Source organism: Rosa chinensis, chromosome 5, assembly GCF_002994745.2.
Source record: "Rosa chinensis cultivar Old Blush chromosome 5, RchiOBHm-V2, whole genome shotgun sequence".
NCBI lineage: Eukaryota > Viridiplantae > Streptophyta > Magnoliopsida > Rosales > Rosaceae > Rosa > Rosa chinensis.
Window position 1 is genome coordinate 67,815,637 of NC_037092.1, and position 22,167 is coordinate 67,837,803.

General features: G+C 37.2%; 2 protein-coding genes and 1 non-coding gene across 6 annotated transcripts; 1 reads left to right on the plus strand and 2 right to left on the minus strand.

Moving 5' to 3' along the window:
* Window positions 1-5,660: 5,660 nt before the first annotated feature.
* LOC112165161 (probable NOT transcription complex subunit VIP2) lies at window positions 5,661-12,128 on the plus strand. 4 transcript variants are annotated; one of them, XM_024301597.2, is made up of 15 exons: window positions 5,661-5,807; window positions 7,029-7,151; window positions 7,667-7,772; window positions 7,841-8,019; window positions 8,140-8,188; window positions 8,315-8,521; window positions 8,868-9,074; window positions 9,159-9,260; window positions 9,728-9,816; window positions 9,960-10,145; window positions 10,481-10,906; window positions 11,007-11,059; window positions 11,155-11,196; window positions 11,486-11,630; window positions 11,738-12,128. In XM_024301597.2, the coding sequence occupies exons 2-15, from the start codon at window positions 7,134-7,136 to the stop codon at window positions 11,795-11,797; spliced, it is 1,869 nt and encodes a 622-aa protein (XP_024157365.1). In that variant the 5' UTR covers window positions 5,661-5,807; window positions 7,029-7,133; the 3' UTR covers window positions 11,798-12,128. The 4 variants fall into 4 exon arrangements, with proteins under 4 accessions (XP_024157365.1, XP_024157366.1, XP_024157364.1 ...); XM_024301598.2 differs by having other exon boundaries at window positions 7,029-7,183; window positions 8,140-8,521; XM_024301596.2 differs by having other exon boundaries at window positions 8,140-8,521.
* On the minus strand, window positions 7,695-7,772 carry LOC112168559. The gene has a single exon (XR_002924320.1). It is a non-coding gene; the product is annotated as a small nucleolar RNA snoR35 (small nucleolar RNA).
* Window positions 12,129-13,435: 1,307 nt separating the features above from the next.
* Window positions 13,436-21,634, minus strand: LOC112165195 (E3 UFM1-protein ligase 1 homolog). The gene is made up of 20 exons (XM_024301639.2): window positions 21,343-21,634; window positions 20,722-21,033; window positions 20,381-20,647; window positions 20,106-20,153; window positions 19,580-19,645; window positions 19,353-19,456; window positions 18,586-18,679; window positions 18,452-18,508; window positions 17,728-18,160; window positions 17,469-17,623; window positions 17,227-17,292; window positions 17,074-17,142; window positions 16,844-16,936; window positions 16,654-16,719; window positions 16,090-16,136; window positions 15,940-16,003; window positions 15,701-15,778; window positions 15,553-15,615; window positions 14,097-14,189; window positions 13,436-13,829 (listed from the first exon to the last, which is right to left on the minus strand). Exons 1-20 carry the CDS (start codon window positions 21,514-21,516, stop codon window positions 13,722-13,724), a joined length of 2,457 nt encoding a protein of 818 aa, XP_024157407.1. The 5' UTR covers window positions 21,517-21,634; the 3' UTR covers window positions 13,436-13,721.
* Window positions 21,635-22,167: the final 533 nt, after the last annotated feature.

Sequence of the window (22,167 nt, forward strand, 5' to 3'; positions counted from 1 at the left end):
TATTGGTAGGCATTCCTGAGCAAATGACTACGTGTGTGTGTGTGTGTGTATGGTATTGGTAGACATTACTGAGCGAATGACTACGTGTGTGTGTTAACTGCAAACTATAGTTGGTATTGGTAGGCATTCCTGAGCGAATGACTACGTGTGTGTGTATCTATATATATATATATATATATATATATATATTTATTTATTTATTTACGTGAAATATATATATTCTTGTGAGTGATGTGTGATGAATAATATGCATGATGGTGTTCATATTATTGTTGAAGGTGACTTTTCATGAGACCATATTGTGCAAAAAGATGTTTTCGATTGTTTGAAAAGTATTGAGTGGTATGTTAACATTTGAGTCAAGCGTGACTTATTTTAAATGTATTGGTCTTAGTACCAAGGGTCACAGATGGTGATGGAGATTGAGTCACAGATGGTGACTGGGATAAGGTCACAAATGGTGATTGTAATCGCTGTAACGCTTTTAAGTCCAGCGCGACTTCTTTGAGATGTTTTGATCTGTGAAGATCGGGGTCTGAAGACCAGATGGGTCTGTTCAGATGCCACAAATGGTGATAGGTTGCAGATGGTGACCTTAACGTTTGATTTTAAGACCATACAGGGTCTAAAATCATATGTTACAGATGGTGACCAAGACAAGGAAGCGGGAATCACACCTTTGGTGGGGCGAGTGGTTACTATCAGTTAGAACTTTAGTCTGTTGCCATTGAACATCATGAGGGGTAGCGGGGATTGAACATCATGAGGGGTAGCGGGGAGCTATCTGATGCTCATGAGTACGTGTTTTTAAAAGGGAGTTTCGGGGATTATTTCTTTTAAATATTCGGGGAGAACGTGTGTATCATATTTAATTGTCAGAGTTTCAATTATTATGATTTTGTCACGGGGTGACTTGTGTTGATTTGAGAATGTGTTTTAAAAGGGAGTTTCGGGGATTCTTTCTTTTAAATGTCCGGGGAGGACGTGTGTATCATATTCTATTTGTTAGATTAACAATAGATATGATTGATGTGTGTTGATGTTTTGTCCAGGTTTGACCGATTTGTTGTTGTATCCAGGTTGGATCGATTTATCATATTGAATTGTTAGGTTAACGATTATGATTTGGGTCACGGGGTGACTCGTGTTGTTTTCTTTTGGGAAAAGAATGTGTTGTGTTGGGAAAACAGAGTGTGTGATCCTTACTCACAAGTTGATGGGATTCCTTGTTGGGTGAGTTGTGCGTGTGTGTTTGAGTTACTCATACGGGCTTGCAAAAACTTACCGGGTTTGTTGTGTGCCAACCCGGTGCACTATTCAAATGGTGTAGAGGTTAATTTTGCAGGTCAGGATAATCGTGGTTGATGCTGGGGTAGCACCATTTGCAGCTTTAAGGTAGGAAGCCATTTTTGTGACTTTACCGTTATTAAGACTTCCGCTTGTGGTGAACTATGAGGAGCATTTACGTTTTATTTTGTTATTGGCAAATTAATTTGTAAGTTTGTGTAATATATAACTCTGTGATGAGCGAGTGTATATTAAGTTTGAGGGTTCATGGCATCAGTATGTACTTGGTTTAAAGAAGAAAAAAATTCTAGGTATTTTGTATTGATGGCTGAACGATCACGCATGTATAATTATGAGATTATATATTGGTTTTTAATTGTGTTAAAAATCAAGGGAGTGATAGCTTGGTATCAGAGCGTAAGATACATATTTGGTGATAATCAGTACTACTCGAGTGATGGCCCATCTGCCGCGGATCCTCATCTGATGCTCTTAAGTATTGATATAATCACTGGGTATGTAGGAGTGCTAGTTGTGAGTTAGAATGTAGAATCGTCAGAGCATTGGTCTGCGCTGTTAGTGAAGTTGTGAACTTAAGTGTAGGAGATAGGTGTAGCTTCTATGAGTTAAAGACTTTTGAGGAATGAGGACCTTTAGATTTAACTCTGGTTCATGTAGGGGATAAAATTGTATCTTCTGACGTAGTGTTGTGGTTAATCGAGTCATAGCGTTGACTTATTCTTGTGTTTGAAGATTTTACAAGTATTAATCAAGGGTGCTATGTTCCTTGGGTGATGGATTCACAAGGAGGCAGAGCAAGGGGTCGAGGTAGACCCAGGGGCAAGGGTAGAGCCCGAGGTAGGGGCAGGATCTCTCCTATTGAGGAGATTTCGAGGCTGAGAGCAGTTGGAAAGGGAATTCATCTCGTTAGTCTAAGGACTAAGAGTGTGAGGGATTATGAGGGTGAGTTCTGGAAGAGGCGCATGACTCATCAACAGGCGCCAGCTAGGGAAGTAGTTGTGCCTGTTAAGGCTGCACCTGTGGGGCAGGTGGCACCCTTGAGATGTTTCAATTGAGGTGAGATGGGCCAGACTTCCAGGGGTTGCACAAGGCCGAAGAATACTATATGTATTGGTGGTTTTGTTGTGATGTGAGCAATAATCGGAATGAGTTCATTATTGCTCGAGAATGGTGAAATTGTGTATTGAGTTGTGATTGTAGAATTTCATGTGTTGAGATACCATGGGTATAATATGACCATCTTAAGTGAGATTTAAGATATGGTAGCTTGTATAGGAATATCTGTGTGATGAATCGATGACATCAGTATGATGAATCTTTGTGATGATTGTCATGTAAAGCTTGTGTAGGAATATTTGTGGATGAATCGATGACATCAGTATGATGAATCTTTGTGATGATTGTCATGTAAAGCTTGTGTAGGAATATCTGTATGATGAATCGATGACATCAGTATGATGAATCTTTGTGATGATTGTCATGTAAAGCTTGTGCAGGAATATCTGTGTGATGAATCTATAAATCTGTGTGATGATCGATATCTGTGCGATGACTGGTGGAATCTGTGTGATGATTGTCATGTAAAGCTTGTGCAGGAATATCTGTGTGATGAATCTATGAATCTGTGTGTTGATCGCTATCTGTGCGATGACTGGTGGAATCTGTGTGATGGTCGCTATCTGTGCGATGACTGGTGAAATCTGTGTGATGATTGCTATTTGTGCAATGACCGGTGGAATATGTGTGATGATCGCTATTTGCGCGATGACCGGTGAAATCTGTGTGATAATCACTAATTGAGTGATGACCAGCGAAATCTGTGTGATGATCGCTATCTGTGCGATGACCGGTGAAATCTTTGTGATGATCGCTATCTGTGCGATGACCGGTGAAATCTGTGTGATGATCGCTATCTATGTGATGACCAGTGAAATCTGTGTAATGATCAGTTTGATAATGGTGCTCTGTGTGAGGATAAGAAGGTACCTTATCTAATTTTGCTTGTGTGCTAGAATGATGTGTGATAGTTGTGTACTTCTTTCCATGTGGTGTGTTGTGTTGAGTTTTTTCTGTTGTCTATAGTTAGACTTTTGACTGTGGCATGTGGTGTGATGCATCCGTCATTGTTATGGTAGTAGAGGTTCTATACCACTTTGATTTTGATTTCAATGACAGATGATGATTTGTGTGTGGGTCAAGCGGGGCCAGACCTTAGCTTGTTTTTGTGTCTCAAGTTGGGTAGACACTTAGTGGGTTGTGATGCGTGAGCTGTTGTTGAATTGAGTTGAAGTGAAGGTTTCATTTTCAATTCTTGTAATGCAAGGGTTGCATTATCGACGAAATGATGCAGATACTGTTGTGATAACAAGATTCTGGACTCTTGTGTGATCTGTGTGTAGTGCTGCAGTCACAGAGTCTTTGTTGGGTAGTGTACGAGGATGAGATCCATGAAATGATTGGGTTACCACTAAATGGTGTGGTAAGGATTCCTAGAGTTGTGATACTAGGTAGGGTACCTATATCTATTGTTGATCTATGTATGTTGTACAGTGAGACAAGAACAGATTGTTGAGGAATGAGAATTGGGTTTTTGGGGATGAGTTTATTCGTACTTGTTAGTTTAGTACGTTTAAATTTCGGGATTAAATTTCTTTAAGGGGGGTGGAATGTGATGCCCCGGAAATTCGTATTTATTTTCCGAAGATTTTCCGGAATCTAATTTGTGGTTATAGTCATATTGCCACTGGTCACATGCATAATACCACTCATTACCTATGTATTTTGAAGAGGTTTAATGCCCCTTGTAGGCAGCGGAAGACTCCTCGCATCATTGAAGTTAATTGGCATCCTCCGTTGTTTGGTTGGATCAAGATAAACACAGATGGAGCATGGAAAAGTGACTTGGGGAAAGCACGTTATGGTGGCTTGTTTCGGGATTATAAAGGTGTTGTTTTGGGTGCTTTTTGCTCCAATTTAGATATGCCTAATTCTGTTGCAGCCGAGGTCATGGCGGTTATTAAAGCAATAGAATTAGCATGGGTCCGAGATTGGAAATTCATATGGTTGGAAGTAGACTCTACACTTGTTCTCAATTTTCTACAATCTCCTCATCTTGTACCTTGGCAACTTCATGTGGAATGGGGTAATTGTTTGCATAGTATTTCTCAAGGTTCTAAAAAACGCTAGGCGCTAGTCGGGCGGTGACCCAGGGACTAGCGCCTAGGGGCCTAGGCGGTTTTTTTTTATAAAATTTTTAAATTATTTTAATGACATATAATAATATAAATGACAATATTTAAAATCTAAAAATTAATTATAAATATAAAAATAGTCAAAATATAGAATAAATTAGGGTTTATGACCGCCTAGAACCGCCTAGCCCGCCTAGTCCCCACCTAGCACCGCCTAGTCCCCGCCTAGTAGCCCAGCGCCTAAGGGAAACGCCTAGGCCAAAATCGGAGCGGTTCCTTGCCGCCTAGCGCCTAGGCCGTTTTTTAGAACATTGGTATTTCTCAAATGCAATTTCGTTCTACTCATATATTTCGTGAAGGGAATCAAGCTACAGACGCACTAGCAAATTTTGGAACTACTTCCTTAGGTTTAGTTTGGTGGGATTTGGCTCCGCCTATCCTTCATAGTTTTTGTAACCGAGACCAAATGAGTCATCCTAATTTCCGTTTCTGTTGATGTTGTAAAGCGGTTTGGTATAGTTCCCCCTCTCTGTATTTATTTATTTATTTATTTTCAATAAATTAGCCTCGTTTCGTCAAGGTTTATCAAAAAAAAAAAAAAAAAAAAGGTAAACATCTCGAGATAATAATAAGAGTCTCAACTAATGAAATGTATTATAATAAACACTAATTAGCAAAGACTTTTTTATGTTCTAATTTCATTTGGTTATTAAACAACCTAATGATATGATGTTTAAAAACTAATTCATCATTTTTACCATTCTAAATAAGAAAAAGTGTCATATATAATTTTGATTTTTTTTTTTTTTCTAAATCATTGAATACATTTTTTCCTAAGAATTTGTACAATTAATAATTATATTTGGGACACTCCCTTAATTAAATTCTTATTTGGAATAAAAAAAAAAACAAATTTTTGTTTAGTATTTTTTTTTTTCGATGAAGATTGTTTATTTTTCAAGAAACAATTGTTTTTTTTTTGAATAACAAGAAACAATTGTTTTTAGCAGTAGGACAAAAAGATTCCAAACACCTTTTAAGTTTTATCAAGCTACTAAGGGCCCAAACAAAAACCACACGCAATTAGCCCGAGCCAATCACAGGTCGCACAAAGGGGCCCACTCTAGTAACACCTACATGACGCCGCACCAAATCCGTCCCCTCCTCCCCTACAATTACAACTCTATAATCATCAAAAATCCTCTGCGACTCTCTCTCTCCTTCTCCTTTTTATGTGATATTAGGGCAATCAAACTCGCGCTTTGACTCGGAGACCCAAACCCTCGCTTTCGCTGATCTGCTCCTCAGGTACTCTCTCCCTCTCCCTCTTTGACTCGATCCTCACTCCCAACGAGTTCGATCTCTTATTCCTCCCACTCCGCTCGCTCTTCTTTTCTGGATCGTCGTCCCTTGTCACTGTGATTCCAATTTTAGGTTTCCGGTCCGTTCCGATGTTCTTTTCTCTCTCCTAGGGTTTTTTCAGAGAGATTCTTCGTTTTCGAGATTCGAATGTCGAAACGACTGAGACTGCGGGTTGTGCATTTTGCTTTGGTTGGTGAGATAATCTGGACAGAATATGGAAACCGGAAAAGTAGTACAACTCATGGGCTGTGCGTCTATTTTGGTTCGCTAAGATTTGTAGCCTTCTCTAAGTTTTGAATTTGCTAGTTGTTTATGTGTCAGGAAAAAAAAAAAAAATTGGACAACTTAGTTGTTGTTGAATCTCTCTTCATTTAGTAACTGAAAATTTATGGCCAATTTTTTTGAATTTTAGATTAGTTTATTTGGTGAAGTAAATAACACTGCTTTGATGTACTGTGTTTTGTGATTGAAATGGTGTTTCTGTTGTAATTTTTCTTTTTTGGTCATGAGCAATTCAATTTTAAAATGTAAAAGTATGGTGAAGTTTTCGGGCATCATTTGGAAAAATGTTTGCAGCTTCTGGATGTTGGTTTTTATAATATTGTTTTTTGTCTTTAGCTTATCTTCCCACTTTGTTGAACTTGATGCATATTGAAAACACCATTACATATGATGTGTCCGGTTATTTGATATGTTATTTTAGTTGTATTCGGGATCCTCTAATTTTTATTTCTTGAGAAAACTGCATAGTGCAAATTAAAATTTGGTGCACTTTTGCTGCCGGTGAAGTTGCATTATGAAGTTATGTACGTATGGGGTTTTGTCAAAAAGGGGAAAAGAGAAGAAGATCTTGGGTTTTTGCATTGCTGATTTAGTTAGTCAAACCTAGGCTGATGGGTTTTAAGGTAACAAAAGAACCTGAAAACTACACTAAGATATTTAGTACAATTCTAGTGTTAATTCAAAATCATCTTTTCATGTGTATGGGTGCTGGCTCTGTGATCTTTAATTGTTTGTAATAAAGTTCTTCGTCATGGTTATTAAGTACCGTGCATTTGTAATGGTTATGGAAAGTGGGTTTATTTCATTCACTTTTAGTGTTTCTATTAGTTTACTTATCTTCCTGGTCTTTGGTCTTATCTCTCACAGTCACGTTGTCTTTTTCAGGCCATACGTTGTTTGTTCACAGAGAAACGCTTTATCAAGTTGTTCACACAAGGGATATTTCTGAGCAAGGAATGATCTTTTGCATGACTTTTTGATGCTCATGCAATGTCGGGATTACTTAATGTATCGTCTTTTCTCTACATAACTTCCTTGAGGTTATGACAATGTGTCCTTGATTTAATATGTCATCTTTATTCAACATATCTTTTAATTGTGGTGTTTTGGACTGTTTAGTGATTGCACTGGGGATTTTGTTAAAGATATGTGGTTTATTTGTCTTCTTGTAGCTTTTGAAGCAGTTGTTATTAGTCTCTTTTGTATCTTTGAAGTTTATATAGCTCTGATTTTGGTGATATTATTTTGGATGTTTGCATTTTCCTTGCATGTGGTGAATGGTTGGGTTCTTATTTGATTACTGTTACCTTTTGTGTTGGTCAATGATTGGGTCATTTCATACATGTCTCTTGTTTAGAAATAACATGCCATCATCAGTAAAGTTATTTATGCAGCTAGGAGTAAGACAGGACTTAGCAGTCTCTACGGGTCTAAAAATGTCATTTTACGTGCCTCGTGCTATGTATGTAATGAATAATTGGTGTGTTCTAATATTTAAATCATGTCATGCTTTTTGGTTGTAGTCTTCTCTAAACGGATCAGCCTCAAATCTTCCAGATAGTAGTGGACGTTTTGCCACATCTTTCTCTGGTCAATCGGGTGCTGCCTCTCCTGTATTTCATCACGCAGGTGGGATATTATTGCTTGACTATCTTATGTAAATTTCATAAGTTATTGAAGCAAGTTTCATTCTGCAGGATCTATTCAAGGATTGCATAACCTTCATGGGAGCTTCAATGTTCCGAACATGCCTGGTACATTAACTTCAAGAAACTCAACATTAACTAATGTTCCTTCTGGTGGAGTCCAACAACCAACTGGAAGCCTTTCTGGTGGACGATTTTCATCAAATAATCTTCCTGTTGCTCTGTCTCAGGTATGACTTAATTCATGACACTCCCCCTTGCTCTCTCTCTCTCTCTCTCTCTCTCTCTCTCTCCCCCCTGACTAATTGCTTTTTTCTTTTTCCTTCAAAAACAAAAAACTTGTTTTGCAGTTATCTCATGGAAGCTCTCATGGACATTCAGGAGTCACTAATAGAGGAGGTATAAGTGTAGTTGGAAACCCTGGATTTAGTAGTAGCACAAATGGAATTGGCGGTTCTATTCCTGGGATTCTCCCTACCTCTGCTGCAATTGGTAACCGTAATGCTGTTCCCGGATTGGGTGTAGGCCAAATTTTGGGAAATGCAGGTCCACGGATTACAAGTTCCATGGGAAACATGGTTGGTGGGGGCAACATTGGGAGGAGTATTAGTTCTGGTGGAGGCTTGTCGGTGCCTGGTCTTACTTCCCGTCTAAATTTAAGTGGAAATAGTGGATCTGGTAGCTTAACTGTCCAAGGGCAGAATCGCTTGATGGGTGGTGTGCTTCCACAAGGTATATTACTTTGATTTACCGTATATGGAAAAGGCTCTAGTGAAAAATGTGTATACCAGTGATTTACCTTAGAACATTCACAATGTTCTGTTTTTGCTCATTAGTTTGGTAATTGTTGGAATGTTTCCATAGGTTTTAGAACTTGTGTGGCAAATTGTTGTAGCATGTAGTCATTAACAAGGTTCAAATACCAGTCTGAAAAAGAAGTCTTATCTGAGGTGTATTGGTTATATGGCACATGCATTTGCAGTACTGCTGGTTGATGACATGGATTTACTTGCTTGATTTTTCATCACCTTTCACTTGAAAAATCTTCCCCTTCATAGATGACATTTTCTGGTTTCAGGGTCCCCGCAGGTTATTTCAATGTTGGGAAATTCTTATCCAAGTGCTGGAGGTCCACTTTCTCAAAGCCATGTCCAAGTGAATAATTTGAGCTCTATGGGAATGTTGAATGATGTAAATTCTAATGACAGTTCTCCTTTTGACATGAATGATTTCCCTCAATTAACAAGCCGGCCAAGTTCTGCAGGAGGCCCTCAAGGGCAATTGGGTGAGTAAGATTTAGTTTTGCTCGCATGTATTGCATGGTATCCTCTCTCATATAATTGGATTATAATATAATGCAAAATTGCAGGTTCATTGCGAAAACAAGGTCTTGGTGTTAGTCCTATTGTTCAACAAAACCAAGAGTTCAGCATCCAAAATGAAGATTTTCCGGCTTTGCCTGGATTTAAAGGTGCGATATTTCATTTTGGCTTATAGCATATCATTTACGATGGTAATTGTTAATTTGACTTACGAGGGCCCATTTTACTGTTCTGAAATCACCAATCAAAACTATGAGGGCCAAAAAGATGGTGTGAGCGATTTGTAGTTGTATGACTTTGACTTTTTACATGACTTAATAGTAGCAATTTAAAGATATACTTGTAGCTTTTAGTCAAGTTTGTTTCAAGTGCAAATGCGTGCATATCTATCAGATCAGTGTGCACATATGCTTTATGCTAGACGGGGAATCAAAGTAAATGTACTGTTTATGAGTGGTATATGGGTTTGGTTCTCTATCAAAATTTAATATTTTCATAACTTGATTATTGCGGATGTTCACACATACCTGTTGCAGTTGGCAAACAAACTCTAGATTGGACGTCTATTGTTTGGTTGATTCCACAGTTATTGACCTTGCTATTAGATCTTTTGCAGGTGGTAATTCTGATTATCCAATGGATATGCACCAGAAAGAACAACTCCATGACAATACCGTGTCAATGATGCAATCTCAGCACTTCTCAGTGGGTTCAAAGCTTCACTTATACAAAATTCTTTCCCAGTTTTTATTTTTATTATTATTTATTTTTTATTTTTTTTTTTTTTTTTTAACTTGGGTCTTATGTGTCATTGGTTAACCCTTAAATTTTCATATATTGGTTTTCAGATGGGAAGATCTGCCGGATTTAACTTGGGAGGGACTTATTCATCTCATCGTCCACAGCAGCAACAACAACATGCTCCATCAGTCAGCAATAGTGGTGTCTCATTTTCTCAAGTAAACAATCAGGATCTTCTCCATTTGCATGGCTCAGATATGTTCCCATCATCGCATTCAACCTATCATTCACAGGTATGCTGGTTTCTTGCCATATGCAGTTTTGCTTTGATTTCTGTTTGGGCAATACTGGAGTCTGGTTTGTCTGGTTTTCTTTTTTATATATTATTTTTATATTGGATTTTCAAATATGATCATAGACCGAGGGATATAGGCCATTCCAAGTGGTTCAATATGTTTCCTTGAATTAACAGATTTGATATCGTTTGCTAGTTTGAATTAGTCAGCTTTAGTAATGTATAAAAGATGAATTCTTTTATATTCTTACATCAGCAGGAAAGTACCAAGTTGTGGGCATTTGCTTATATTTGTGTAATTGTAGGATCTAATATGTACACATTTTTGTTTAGACAAGTGGACCTCCTGGCATTGGATTGAGACCTTTAAATTCAGCCAATACAGTTTCTGGCATGGGTTCTTATGACCAGCTTATCCAGCAGTATCAACAACACCAAAATCAGTCACAGTTTCGTCTGCAACAGATGTCACCAGTCAATCAATCATTTAGGGATCAGGGAATTAAGTCGATGCAGACCTCGCAATCTGCTCCGGACCCATTTGGTTTGCTTGGTTTGTTAAGTGTCATAAGGATGAGTGATCCTGATTTAACATCTCTTGCACTTGGAATTGATTTGACAACGCTTGGCTTAAACTTGAATTCAACAGAAAATCTGCACAAGACTTTTGGTTCCCCATGGTCTGACGAGCCAGCTAAGGGTGATCCAGAGTTTAGTGTTCCCCAATGTTATTATGCTAAACAACCACCTGCACTACATGTGAGCTACTTTTTCTTTTTACTGGAAAAAAGGTGTTCTTAGATTTAGATTTTCATCTTGTATATTCTTTCTACTCTAATCTCATCTTTGTTGCCTGCAGCAAGGATATTTTTCAAAGTTCTCGGTGGAAACATTATTTTACATATTTTACAGGTGCTAATTGTTGGGCCTCTGTCACATCTTTTTCATGTAGTCTTTAAATATGAATTTACAGTATTCACTCATTACTATTATCTTATATTTTGCAGCATGCCTAAAGATGAAGCTCAATTACATGCTGCAAATGAACTGTAAGCTTTCTGTTTTTTCATTATATAAATATGTATATGTATATGTTATATATGTATATGTGCTTTATATATATATTTCGCCCTTCTGGTATGGATTACCTCTTCTTTTTCTTTTTCTTTCGTTTTTTTTTTGTTCTCCCTCCCTCCTTTTACAAAACCACTAAATCATGTAAAAGATCCCTTCTGATCTTTGTTTGAAATTGTAGTGTAAAGCATTGTGGATTCTGTAATGTAAGTTTACAAGGCAGAATGGTCTATGCTAAGCCAGTATGAGATCTATTTTTGACAGTTATAACAAGGGCTGGTTATATCACAAGGAGCACCATCTATGGATTGCAAGAGTCCCCAACATGGAGCCACTTGTCAAGACAAACACATATGAGAGAGGGTCTTATCACTGCTTTGATCCCAACACATTTGAAATAGTTCGAAAGGTTAGAACTGATTGATACACATTCCACATCTTGTGGTGTTGTTTGTCTATAATGGAACCTTTTTGACAAATTCAGTCCCCTGAGTTTATTGTATATTTTGGTTGCAGGAAAATTTTGTTGTGCATTATGATGTACTGGATAAGAGACCGTCCTTACCGCAGCATTGACTGATATTTTCTATTTAGAATGTAAAGTTTTAGTTTATGGTTTTCATTGATTAGAACTTAATCAGGATGTTCCTTCAATTTGGCAATTATAAGCAATTGTTTTACCAGTCTTCTAGGCTGTAGCAGTGATCAGCCAATTTAAGTAATTTACCTTTTTTTGTATTTTTTTACTAAATTGTGGCACAACACCAACCAATTGAACTGCCAGGGTGGCAACTGTTGTCAAAAGTAGCTGTGAGTATAACTATGTGCCAAAAGGACGTCATCGGAGATGAAGTTGTTTCTTATTTGTCAGATAATGGCTGAGATTTATGAAGGGTCATTCATTTTTTGTTGGAAATCTTGACATTTGATTCTGGAGGTGTGGGACTATAGCTTTAAAGCTTCAAGTCACCTCTTGGTAGGCAATGGGCAAACATTCCTCAAAGTCACGTTGGTGGGCAAACATGCCACAGGTTATTGGTGGGGGTTGTGGAGGTTTCTGGGGGGTGCTTTTGCTGTCCAAGCACTGGGTCCTTATTTGATTGGTTTTGTTAAATGAATATTTGTACTATGAACTAGTGAATCTCTTAAATGAAATTAACAAAACAGATTTTGCAACAGTTCATGCTACAGACACAGGAGGCATTTGATCGGTTGAGAATTTGGAGTCGTGAAATCCCTCACCTTTCTTCTTAATTAATGGAATAGAATCTGACCTTCCCTGAATTTGGAGTCGTGAAATCCCTCACCTTTCTTGACCTTACCTTACCTGTCTTTGAGTGGTCCCAAGCTGAAAGGCCCTTTCTCCTTCTTTACGATATGGCAATACCATTTAAATACATTTGTAGGAATATATAGGCAAAGCAGTGGAGTATTGCACCCTATGTGGAGAATGGCGACTGCCGACAGTTTGTCTCTTTTATTATAATTATTTTTTTATGAAAGTCTTTTAACCACGAATTACTTTGGTAAAAAAAGATGCATCCCTTTCTATTATATTTTCCATGTGAGAATTTTGACTACTAATCTCATTGGCAATTGTATGCGACTTTATGTGCCTACGAATCCTTTCGTCGGTATTTCTCTCTTTTTTCTATATCCGTGGCTTTTAAGGAGTTTCGTCGGCTATTCCCATCTTGCCGACAAACAGTTTGCGAGTATTGGGACAACAAAATTTCATTGGCAATTCTCTATTTTCCGACGACATTTCATCAGCAATTCCAAATTCGTCGGCATTTTGTGTCCCTTTTTATTTGAGTATTTTAACAACATTAATTTCGTCGGCATCTGAATGTCTTTATTTTATTTACTTATAGGAGACTCTTGTGGACGAATAATTCCTCATCCTCATCGTGTTTTTTATTTACTTATAAACCTTATTAAGGCTCATTGGGTTGGAGGTTGTAAGCTAAAACCTAGGACCGACTGTGGTTGCTCGATGACCCAAAATTCTTTCAAATTTCAATTTTAGGTTCAGTTTCCAGCATTTTATTTTTCTAAAACAACAATTCAGACTATTAAAAAAAAATATAATTAAAAAACACTCTTGGCTACTCAACAACCACTCATAGAAAGCTAAGCTTAGTAAGGCGGCTGTTATTAAAGTTGGCTAAAAATATTAGCAACTGCATCGACTAAGTTAACAGCCAGACCAGATTGAAGGTAAATGACCCCATCAAGGGTACATTTGTATACCTTTTCTTTATAACTTCTTTTACAAGATATAACTGCAGTGATATGTTTCAACGGTATACTCTAATCTCAACAAATTGATGGACAAATAGGCACTGCCTTCATCTAAAATGAAAACTATATCCTCTGATTTGTGATTTGGGAGCACTAACCAGTAAGTCTGGAACCCACAACTTCACATTTTGAAGGAAAATAAGCATTTTAGCCTCACAGGTCCATGTGAGATTCAGGAGCTTCATCTCATGCCTAGTCAAGATTGTGAGGTGCCAGTGCGCAAAACCAGGCCTTTCAGTGCAGGCATTTGATTTTCCAGGAGCTCCCTTTTGCTCAATATTCTATCAGATGTACAGTCTTCTTCCTGATGCAAAGGAGATTGCTTACGTTGAATAATCCGTCCACATAATAAAGAATTTTAGCCAAGTAAAATAATGCGAATTGTGCCGTTGGTAGCTTAACCAATTAGCAGAACATAGACCAATTGCCATTCTAAAACTCTAATATTAAGTTGCCCGTAAACCTTGAAACTTAGCAATATCATCTGCTCAGAGCTGAGACTTAATGGATCAATTGTACTTACGATACATAACAAATTATCTGACAAGCAAAGTGTAAAATGTATACTCACATCTCCACTTGCAGCGGATATTAGTGCTAAGAGGGTTACTGTTGCAGTTTGATATTCTGTCAGGATCTTGAAAGCTGATTCATCTAGTTTATCCTGAAATTTTCATAACGATATTAATTTGGGATCAGAAATATTAGAATCACTCAACCGCATCATTGATAGCATGGACTCTGAAACAATTATGAGAGCTGCAACTGGGTCTTTACCATTTTACATATAGCGTATAAGGAAAAGAAAATGAACCCATCCTTTGGAAAATAAGAGAAGAGAGCACATGCTATTCCATTCAAGACACAAAAGAGGGGAACATGTTTTCTATTGCCTTTTTGGATGTTAAAGGGATCAAAAGGGAAAGGAGAGTGAACTTAATGTATTGAAATGAAAGATCAAACAATGGAACTCTCACAAGGATATTTAGGAAAAGGCAAAAATACAGCTCCTTGTTAACTTTAAATCTTAATATAAAGAAGATTTTGGAATGTATATGTTGTTTAAAGGACTCATGGATCATGTTCCCAATAAACCAAAATTAATCTCCACAGTTGCCTTTTTTCATGTGCCTCTTTGTTATCTAACTGAACCAGCTGTCAAGTCACCATTAACCCAACAGCAAACTTAGGAACTCTCCTAAACTATTTGGAAAAAGAAAATACTCAAGGGTACAATTCCTTATTTTCCACTTTTAAAAAATCACACATTCTTCTATGAAATAAAATATTGGACTTTTTTATAAAAAAAAACATATTTGAAAGAATAATATATCAAAAGAAAAAAACAAATCACATTCACAAAAACTTCAAATAATAACAATAATTTTGGTCTGTTTTCTTATCTTACTGGATCAACTGTTAAATCACCACCTAATCGAAGTTAGAACTCTAATAGCGTATGTTCTCTTTAAAAGTTTACTTGAACAAAATTAACATTGGAATAACTGTAAGCCTTTTTTACAGTCTAATGGACCGTATTCACAAAAAGTAAAAATAATCACCACCTGTTACATGTTGAAAAAGCTTACTTTTCAATACGCACATTTTAAGTCTAAATGGAGTTTATGTTAGATGAGGTCATGATTATAGATCTTAATCTTTGCAAGTTAAATTTGTCAGTGAAACCCAAGGAACCTAAAGCTTATATTAGTCAAATGAATCATATAAAATTTTCCGTTCTATTATCCATCCGGATTTTGGAATCGCAGGGAAAATGTAAGAATAGAAAAGACAAAATAAAAGTGAGCCAATTACATTAATCCAAATCCCTTCACTCCTTCAAACACTCCTAATCAAGAAAGAACTACTATCCCCCATTTCTTCTCCAAATAAGGGAATTATTTTCTCTTGAACTAGTTATACCTTGTTAGACTGCTAAGTTAATCATATAAACTCAACATTATATGACATTGATTCTCAAGGTCTAGGCACTTGACCGAGTAACTAATTTTTGTGGAAAAACACACCTTCAGCCGAGAAACAGCAACAGCGATGGCCCTTCCAGGTGCTTGGAGAGCTTTATGGTGAATCTACTCGATTAAATTCATGTTATTATATTGGGCACAGAAACAGGAATCTGGAATGCACAAGGCACATAGCAAAAAATTTACTTACCTGTACATATAGCAGGGAAACAACTTCGGCCAAAACAGAGACTGGATCCATTTCAGCAGAAACTTGAGACGCCAAATCCTGAAGATGACATAGGTACAGAAGACATAACTACATAAGCCAGAAACTCCCAAACAAACTTAACCCCAAAAACTGTAATGTGTGTCTCCATAAAATCAAATTGCAATTCTAGGAATTTGTGAATAGTAAGTAGAGTAATTTCTTTTACAAAAGGAGGTTACCTTTTGATACGAATGCAGAAGTGTTCTTTCCAACTTCTTGTCAAGCTTTTTCAGGAGTAAACCACTAGAAAATGAACCCCAGGCATGTTGATTAACTTCTAACCCAAAAAAAATGCTTAATGGAACACAATAAAATAAGCGCATAAGTACCTTTCTTCAGCTATGTCTCTTAAAGCAGTCATGAATGTTTCCACCCGCTGCCACATAGAAAATTATACATTTGAAACCATTACAGTAAGTTCATGTCAGAAGTAACAGAACACAAGAAAACAATTTTTTATTTATTTCATGTAAAGTAAAATAGTGATACAGGCAGAAATGCAAATTAAAAGGTTGAATTAAAGAAAATAAGAATATTCTTAAAAGAGAAACTAAACTTTAAACTACATTATTTCTTTCTTTCTTTTTTAAGATCAGAAAGAACTATTTTATTTGTTGTTAGCTTCCAGAGAGAAAAATACTAATCTAGAAACTGAACGGGTGTACTACACGTCTACACTACTACTTGACTTGCGTCAAATATCAAAACTAAAATATTAATAATCCGAACTCTGAAATGGACAAAGTACTTATTAAAGCTGCAGCCTATATTAGTTAAGAGATGAAATAATCACTCCACAAAACACAATCAACTTCCAAGTATCAATTGAAAAGAGTTCACGATTAATAAATTGCAATACATCCCTAAAACAGAAAACACAAACAAGAACCGACCTTTCCTTCTAAAGCTTCAACAACAACAAGAGCCTTCTTTGAGAGAGATCCAGGAAAATTCTTCGCCTGAAAACCTCAAAAGCAGATAATAAAAGTTAGACCACCTTGGGATCTCTTATTGGATAATGTGCTTCAGCAGTCTCATTGGTATTCCAAACTGAAGTAAAATTGGGTAGAGAATTATTCATACAATAGAAGTTCTTTCTCCTGGGTTAAGTGAAGAAGATTCTGAAATCTGAGTGTCCTCAACTTCAACTCCATTCTTCAATTTGTTGTGCATGTCCTACATCAGATGACATAAATCAGCTACATGCAGATTTTATTGAAGTACATACGAAGATACATATATTTATTGTATATATGCTGTCTCTCCACGCATGTCACATGTTGTAACAGAACATTACAAGCCATGAAACTTACCAAATTAAGAAGAAGCATATCCACAATAGTAGTAGCTGTTGTTCTTAACAAATGCCGGTGCAAAATGACCTATGGATCACACACGAGCCTTGTTTAGTCCTCATTATCACTAACTGCAACAACTTAATACACATCACTAGAGGTAAAACTTACTGAAGTTGATGGGTCATCTTCAAACAAATCTAAAGCTTTTTCGTAAAGCTGCATGTTTAAGAAAGACTGCAGGGAAGAACAGGCAGTTTAATATACGGAAGAGTCCAGACTAATAGGTACGCAAAAGCACACTACAAACAGAGACTTCTTAAATCTTGAGAAAATTACCCAGTGCAAGAACCAAGGAATTGGACAACTGAAATAATTATTGCAGTCAAAACAGCCATAGTGAGAGCACTAACCTCATCAAGTTTCTTTTGCAAATTATCAAGCAAGTGCTTCATTCTCTCTGCATTTTCAGTAAACAATGCTTTTCTTCTCTCCTTCCAAGAGTTTATTAGCATAGGTCTCACATAGTTTGCCAAAGGTCTAATAATTGTTTGTGGATCATCAAGACCTACCAAATTTGTCCATTGCTCTGTCAAAACTTAGTACCAAATGCATGGGTAATGGTATTTAAAACTAAAATGGACAAAATAGCTAGAGTCAGAACCCAGAAACCTTGTTCTTCGAATTCAGGAACCAGTGTTGCAATCTTGTTCATCATCCAATCTTCTGAAGGAATGTTCAGATTTTCCTCTTTAGATTTTACCAACTTAGCAGATGCTTTTGAGTCAGCAACTTGTGCGGAGGAGGAATTCTTGCCTTTCCTTTGGTTTTTCTTAGATTTTGTAGGAACAGAGTCCTGGTTTTCCGGATCACCATCGGCCGCACCTGCTCCCATATTTCCGGCCACTCGACCCTTTTTCTTCTTTGATCCTTTCTCCATGGTCTGTTTATTACTGCTGCTGTCACTAACCGTTTCATTTGATTCGGTGAACCTGCTTGTTTCATGACCAACTTTTGTCTCCTGCAAATCATCTGACACCATAGTACCAGAAGTACTCGAAACTATAAAGGTTTCCATTTCTTTCTCCAGGCGATCATACACATCCTAGTCATAAACACATTACTGAAAGCATTAGATTTTATATGATTGCCAAAAAAATAAAAAGTAGAATTGTTTCAAATATTGCTGAACAGCTCATTGGTTTCAGGTCAAAAAAATGAGCTATCCGCAAAAGAAAGTTATGAAGTTTATAATTGTTTTACAGAATGTCAACACATGTTCATAATTATTGTTGTTTTTAGGTATATTAGTCACTGAAACTTTTTTACTTCAACTGTATTTGAAAGTTAAAAGCCAATAGATTTTAAATGATAAAATCAATTCACAACTGCATACCTTGATAAAGGCACTGCTAAATACAAAGGATTCCCCGAAGATTATTGCCTTATCAGACTGCAAAACAGGATGCAGAATAGAGTCAACAGATAAGGTGTTTAAGAAAAGAAGCAGATTTGGTATCAGATAGCTACCTTGAGGCCCTGCTGAATGGAAGGACAAAGGGACAAAAGTTTGGATGCATCTTGAGATCCAAAGGACATTGGCAGTATAGAAAGAGAATCCATCCTACATTAACATCCAGTCATACCAGGAATGAATGAGTTGTTGGTCTAGCGGTCAGGCCCTTGGTTTGCTCCCAAGTGGTCTGGGGTTCGACCCTCTCCCAAGGTACCCACCTAGCAATTGCTAGAGTTTCCAGTTCCCCAAATGTTGTGGGGTCAGGCGGGGACCTAGGGATTAGTCGGGTCAAAGACTCGGATACCCTAGTCTCAAAAAAAAAAAAAAAAAAAAAAGTAATGGAAGTGATACTTTCAAATAACTCAGTACAACAGAAATACATACAAGAACACATCAAAAATCTTTGTAGGTGCGTATAATATACAATAAGGATCTTAATACGTTTTAAGGATTGTTTCAAACACAATAAAATCATTGAAACAACATATTAAATGACCTCCATTGGCCACAAGAAAAGGACCTCCAATTGCATAAGTCCCACACAATGACAATAATAAGATGGTGAAATTTTCTATCCATGGTAACAATCTTATATGGGGCCCAAGGAATCAGATAAACAGGGCAGTATCAAGTGATCAACTTTTACACTACAATAGAAAAAAAAAAAAAAAAGTTTTACTCTACACTCATATGCAAGTTGTAAAAGGTGATAAGACTGAGTTGAAGAGATAAGATACAGTATGTAAAGTAATCCATAGAATAGTCTAGGGTGTTTTCTTACCAGCTCCCATGCTCAAGAGCATCTTCTATAGCAGCATCAAGCATCTCAATCATTGATGGGTGAATAAATGTAGTAACCAAAGGTATGCATTCAGGATATCTGGACTAAATTGGAATGCAGAACCACAAACTTTAATTACATGGAAAACAGGAGAAGAGAATGTTCACTTCACATATATATTTTATGAGCTCCAGAATCAGAGCATCAACATGAAAAAAATTAAGTACCTGCAAGAACTGATCAGGCTGGGGAATTCTAAGCTTCTGCAGAACATCATAGCTAATGAAAGAGTTCTGCAGCACAGAAATGATTAAATCAGGAAAACGAGATATCAACGTTTCAGAATATTCTTCCCCATTCCTGAAAGAAAAAAATGTTCAACGGTAGAACAAACATAAAATCCCTTAGACTTATGGGTATCTAGAAAATAAGTAACCCAAATATTTGAACTTCTTAAAACATAAATTCTTGCTAAACAGTGGCTTGATGCTACAGGTGGACATGCCAAGTTGACATATCAGTTTAATATCAATCAAACTACAGTTGTCGAGTTGCGCCAGTTTGGATGGTGACCGAAGAGATCTAAGAAAGTAAAAGAAGGTTAAAAGGCCAAATGCAGCGGTGGAAACTAAACTCTATAACTCCACATGCAATTAGATTCAACAAAAAAGTTGCCAAAATTTGAAGTTAAGATTACATCTGGGTAGGTTACTGGACTCGACATCATTGCAGGTAGATAGGAGAAAAGGGTACCTGTGAGAAGAAAGAATCAATTGATTCCTTCTGAGCAATGGCAAAAACCTGCATTAAAATCAAAAATATTGTTAAGGTATAGTCATCTTTAGTTAAGATATTTTCAAATACAAACTTCAAGTAATTCTATAATAACCAAGCTAAAGTGCTTTTTCTGCATAGGTGCACAATAACAGTTTCCAAGCCCATGTTAATGAAATTATGAAACTCTCAATTTATTCATTCTAGGCAATTAAAAAGCACACCAACCAATGAAGCCAGATTATGACACATACATTTGGTGTCCAATGAACTCCTGCACGAAGTGATCCAAGAATCTCGCCTTCCTTTACAAGCCCGTTAAAAAGGGATTGGAAAAATGAACCTTCTACAGCTACACCACTGGCTCCCTCCATTTCTTGCAGCAACTGCTGTAAAGAACTCCACAAGACTGATAAGTTTGTGGGAACTGTGATAGCCCTAGCAGCACCACGAACCATGGCAGTGACACGTGCAACATAAGCAGGGGTATACAATTGCCCAGCTTCAAGCCTACCTTTCACCTGAATCCAAACACTGGAGTCACAAATCTCCTTTCTTCACCCCACTATCACTCAAAAGAAGGAAAGCAATTTACCGTAGTCCCAAGGCGCGGCTCCAACACAGATGTCACCATTTCAGAACTGACATGTAACTGCGCGGCAAGTTCTGCCAAAGCAACTTGGCTACATTCTTGAAGCCTCTCATTGATTTCTTCAGCGACGGAATCCCAATAGGACTGTGATATTATTTCCCCTTGAATCAACATAAGCCCCGGATCATCAGAAACCACATGTTGAGCTTGCTTCTCAACATGGTACAAATCAACCCCAATAGCATCTGCAAGGTCAATCAGTGATATACGGCCCAACCTCTTGACCTCCACCAGTATTTCATGCCTCAATTGATCCTATATTAACCCACACCATCATCAAATACAAAACAATCAATTTCACACAATCACAGTACCAAAATGCCAAGAATTTCTTCTAAATTTAAAAGAAAAACAACATTAATACTAAAATTGACAATAAAAGAAACACATAAAAGAAATTTTTGGGCTGAAATTCGAACTAAAATGCCAAACAGTCACCGGAAAAAAATTACCGAAGCGCATTACACGAATTTTTCCGTGTTCTAATCTCTTAGTATTTAACTTTCCATAGACCAAAGCATTTCTAATTTCTTCCGAAACAAAACAGAGAGAAGAATGCTTTACCGGAGTGATGTATTCTTTGCCGGAGACGGTGTGGAGGAGGTCGAAGTCGATGATGTGGAGCTCGTGAAGCTTTTGGACCAATTCGACGACGTTTCGATCGGACAATCTGATGCTCGATTTCGCTTGCTGTGCCGACTCGAATTGCTTCTGCAATTCCACCAATTCGTCGTCCATTTTTTGTTTTTCCGATCACTGTTTTGAGACTCTCTGGGAGAGTGACGGATCGGTTTGGCTTCGCCTTCTCTCCTCTCCGTTTTGACGTTTCGACCCGACTCATACATCAAAGTCCAAGAAACGGGTTTTTGGGCTCCTATGAACTTGGGCTTCCATATGGACCGGAACAGTCGTCCAGCCGAAGCCCATAGCATTTCGGTTATCGCATTAAAATTCAGAGAGCACATGACATACACCTGGATTTGAATCTCATTGACGCTTATTGGAGTTAAATCTCAATCTATTATTGGTGGCCAAGAGGAAAAACTTTCTGACATAATCCCTGACACGGAGTATCTGAGTCTAAAAAGCTTTTAAAGATACCATGTAATCAATTTTGGGCCTAATTTGGCGTTTTATTAAGAGGATTATTATTGCTACTGAAAACCTATAAATGCACACTTGTCCCTACACAAGGCAAGTCAACTAGACATTTGTCCGGTATTTATACATGTTGGTGTACAATTGTTTATAGATACATGGTAAGTAATCCTAATTAGAGTCTGAATCCTAAACATAAGACAGGCAATACAAATGGCATTGTCCCTGAAATATAAAACAAAACAAAATTATGGGGACATTTTTCGAAAATTCTACAATGCTCCGAGCTTG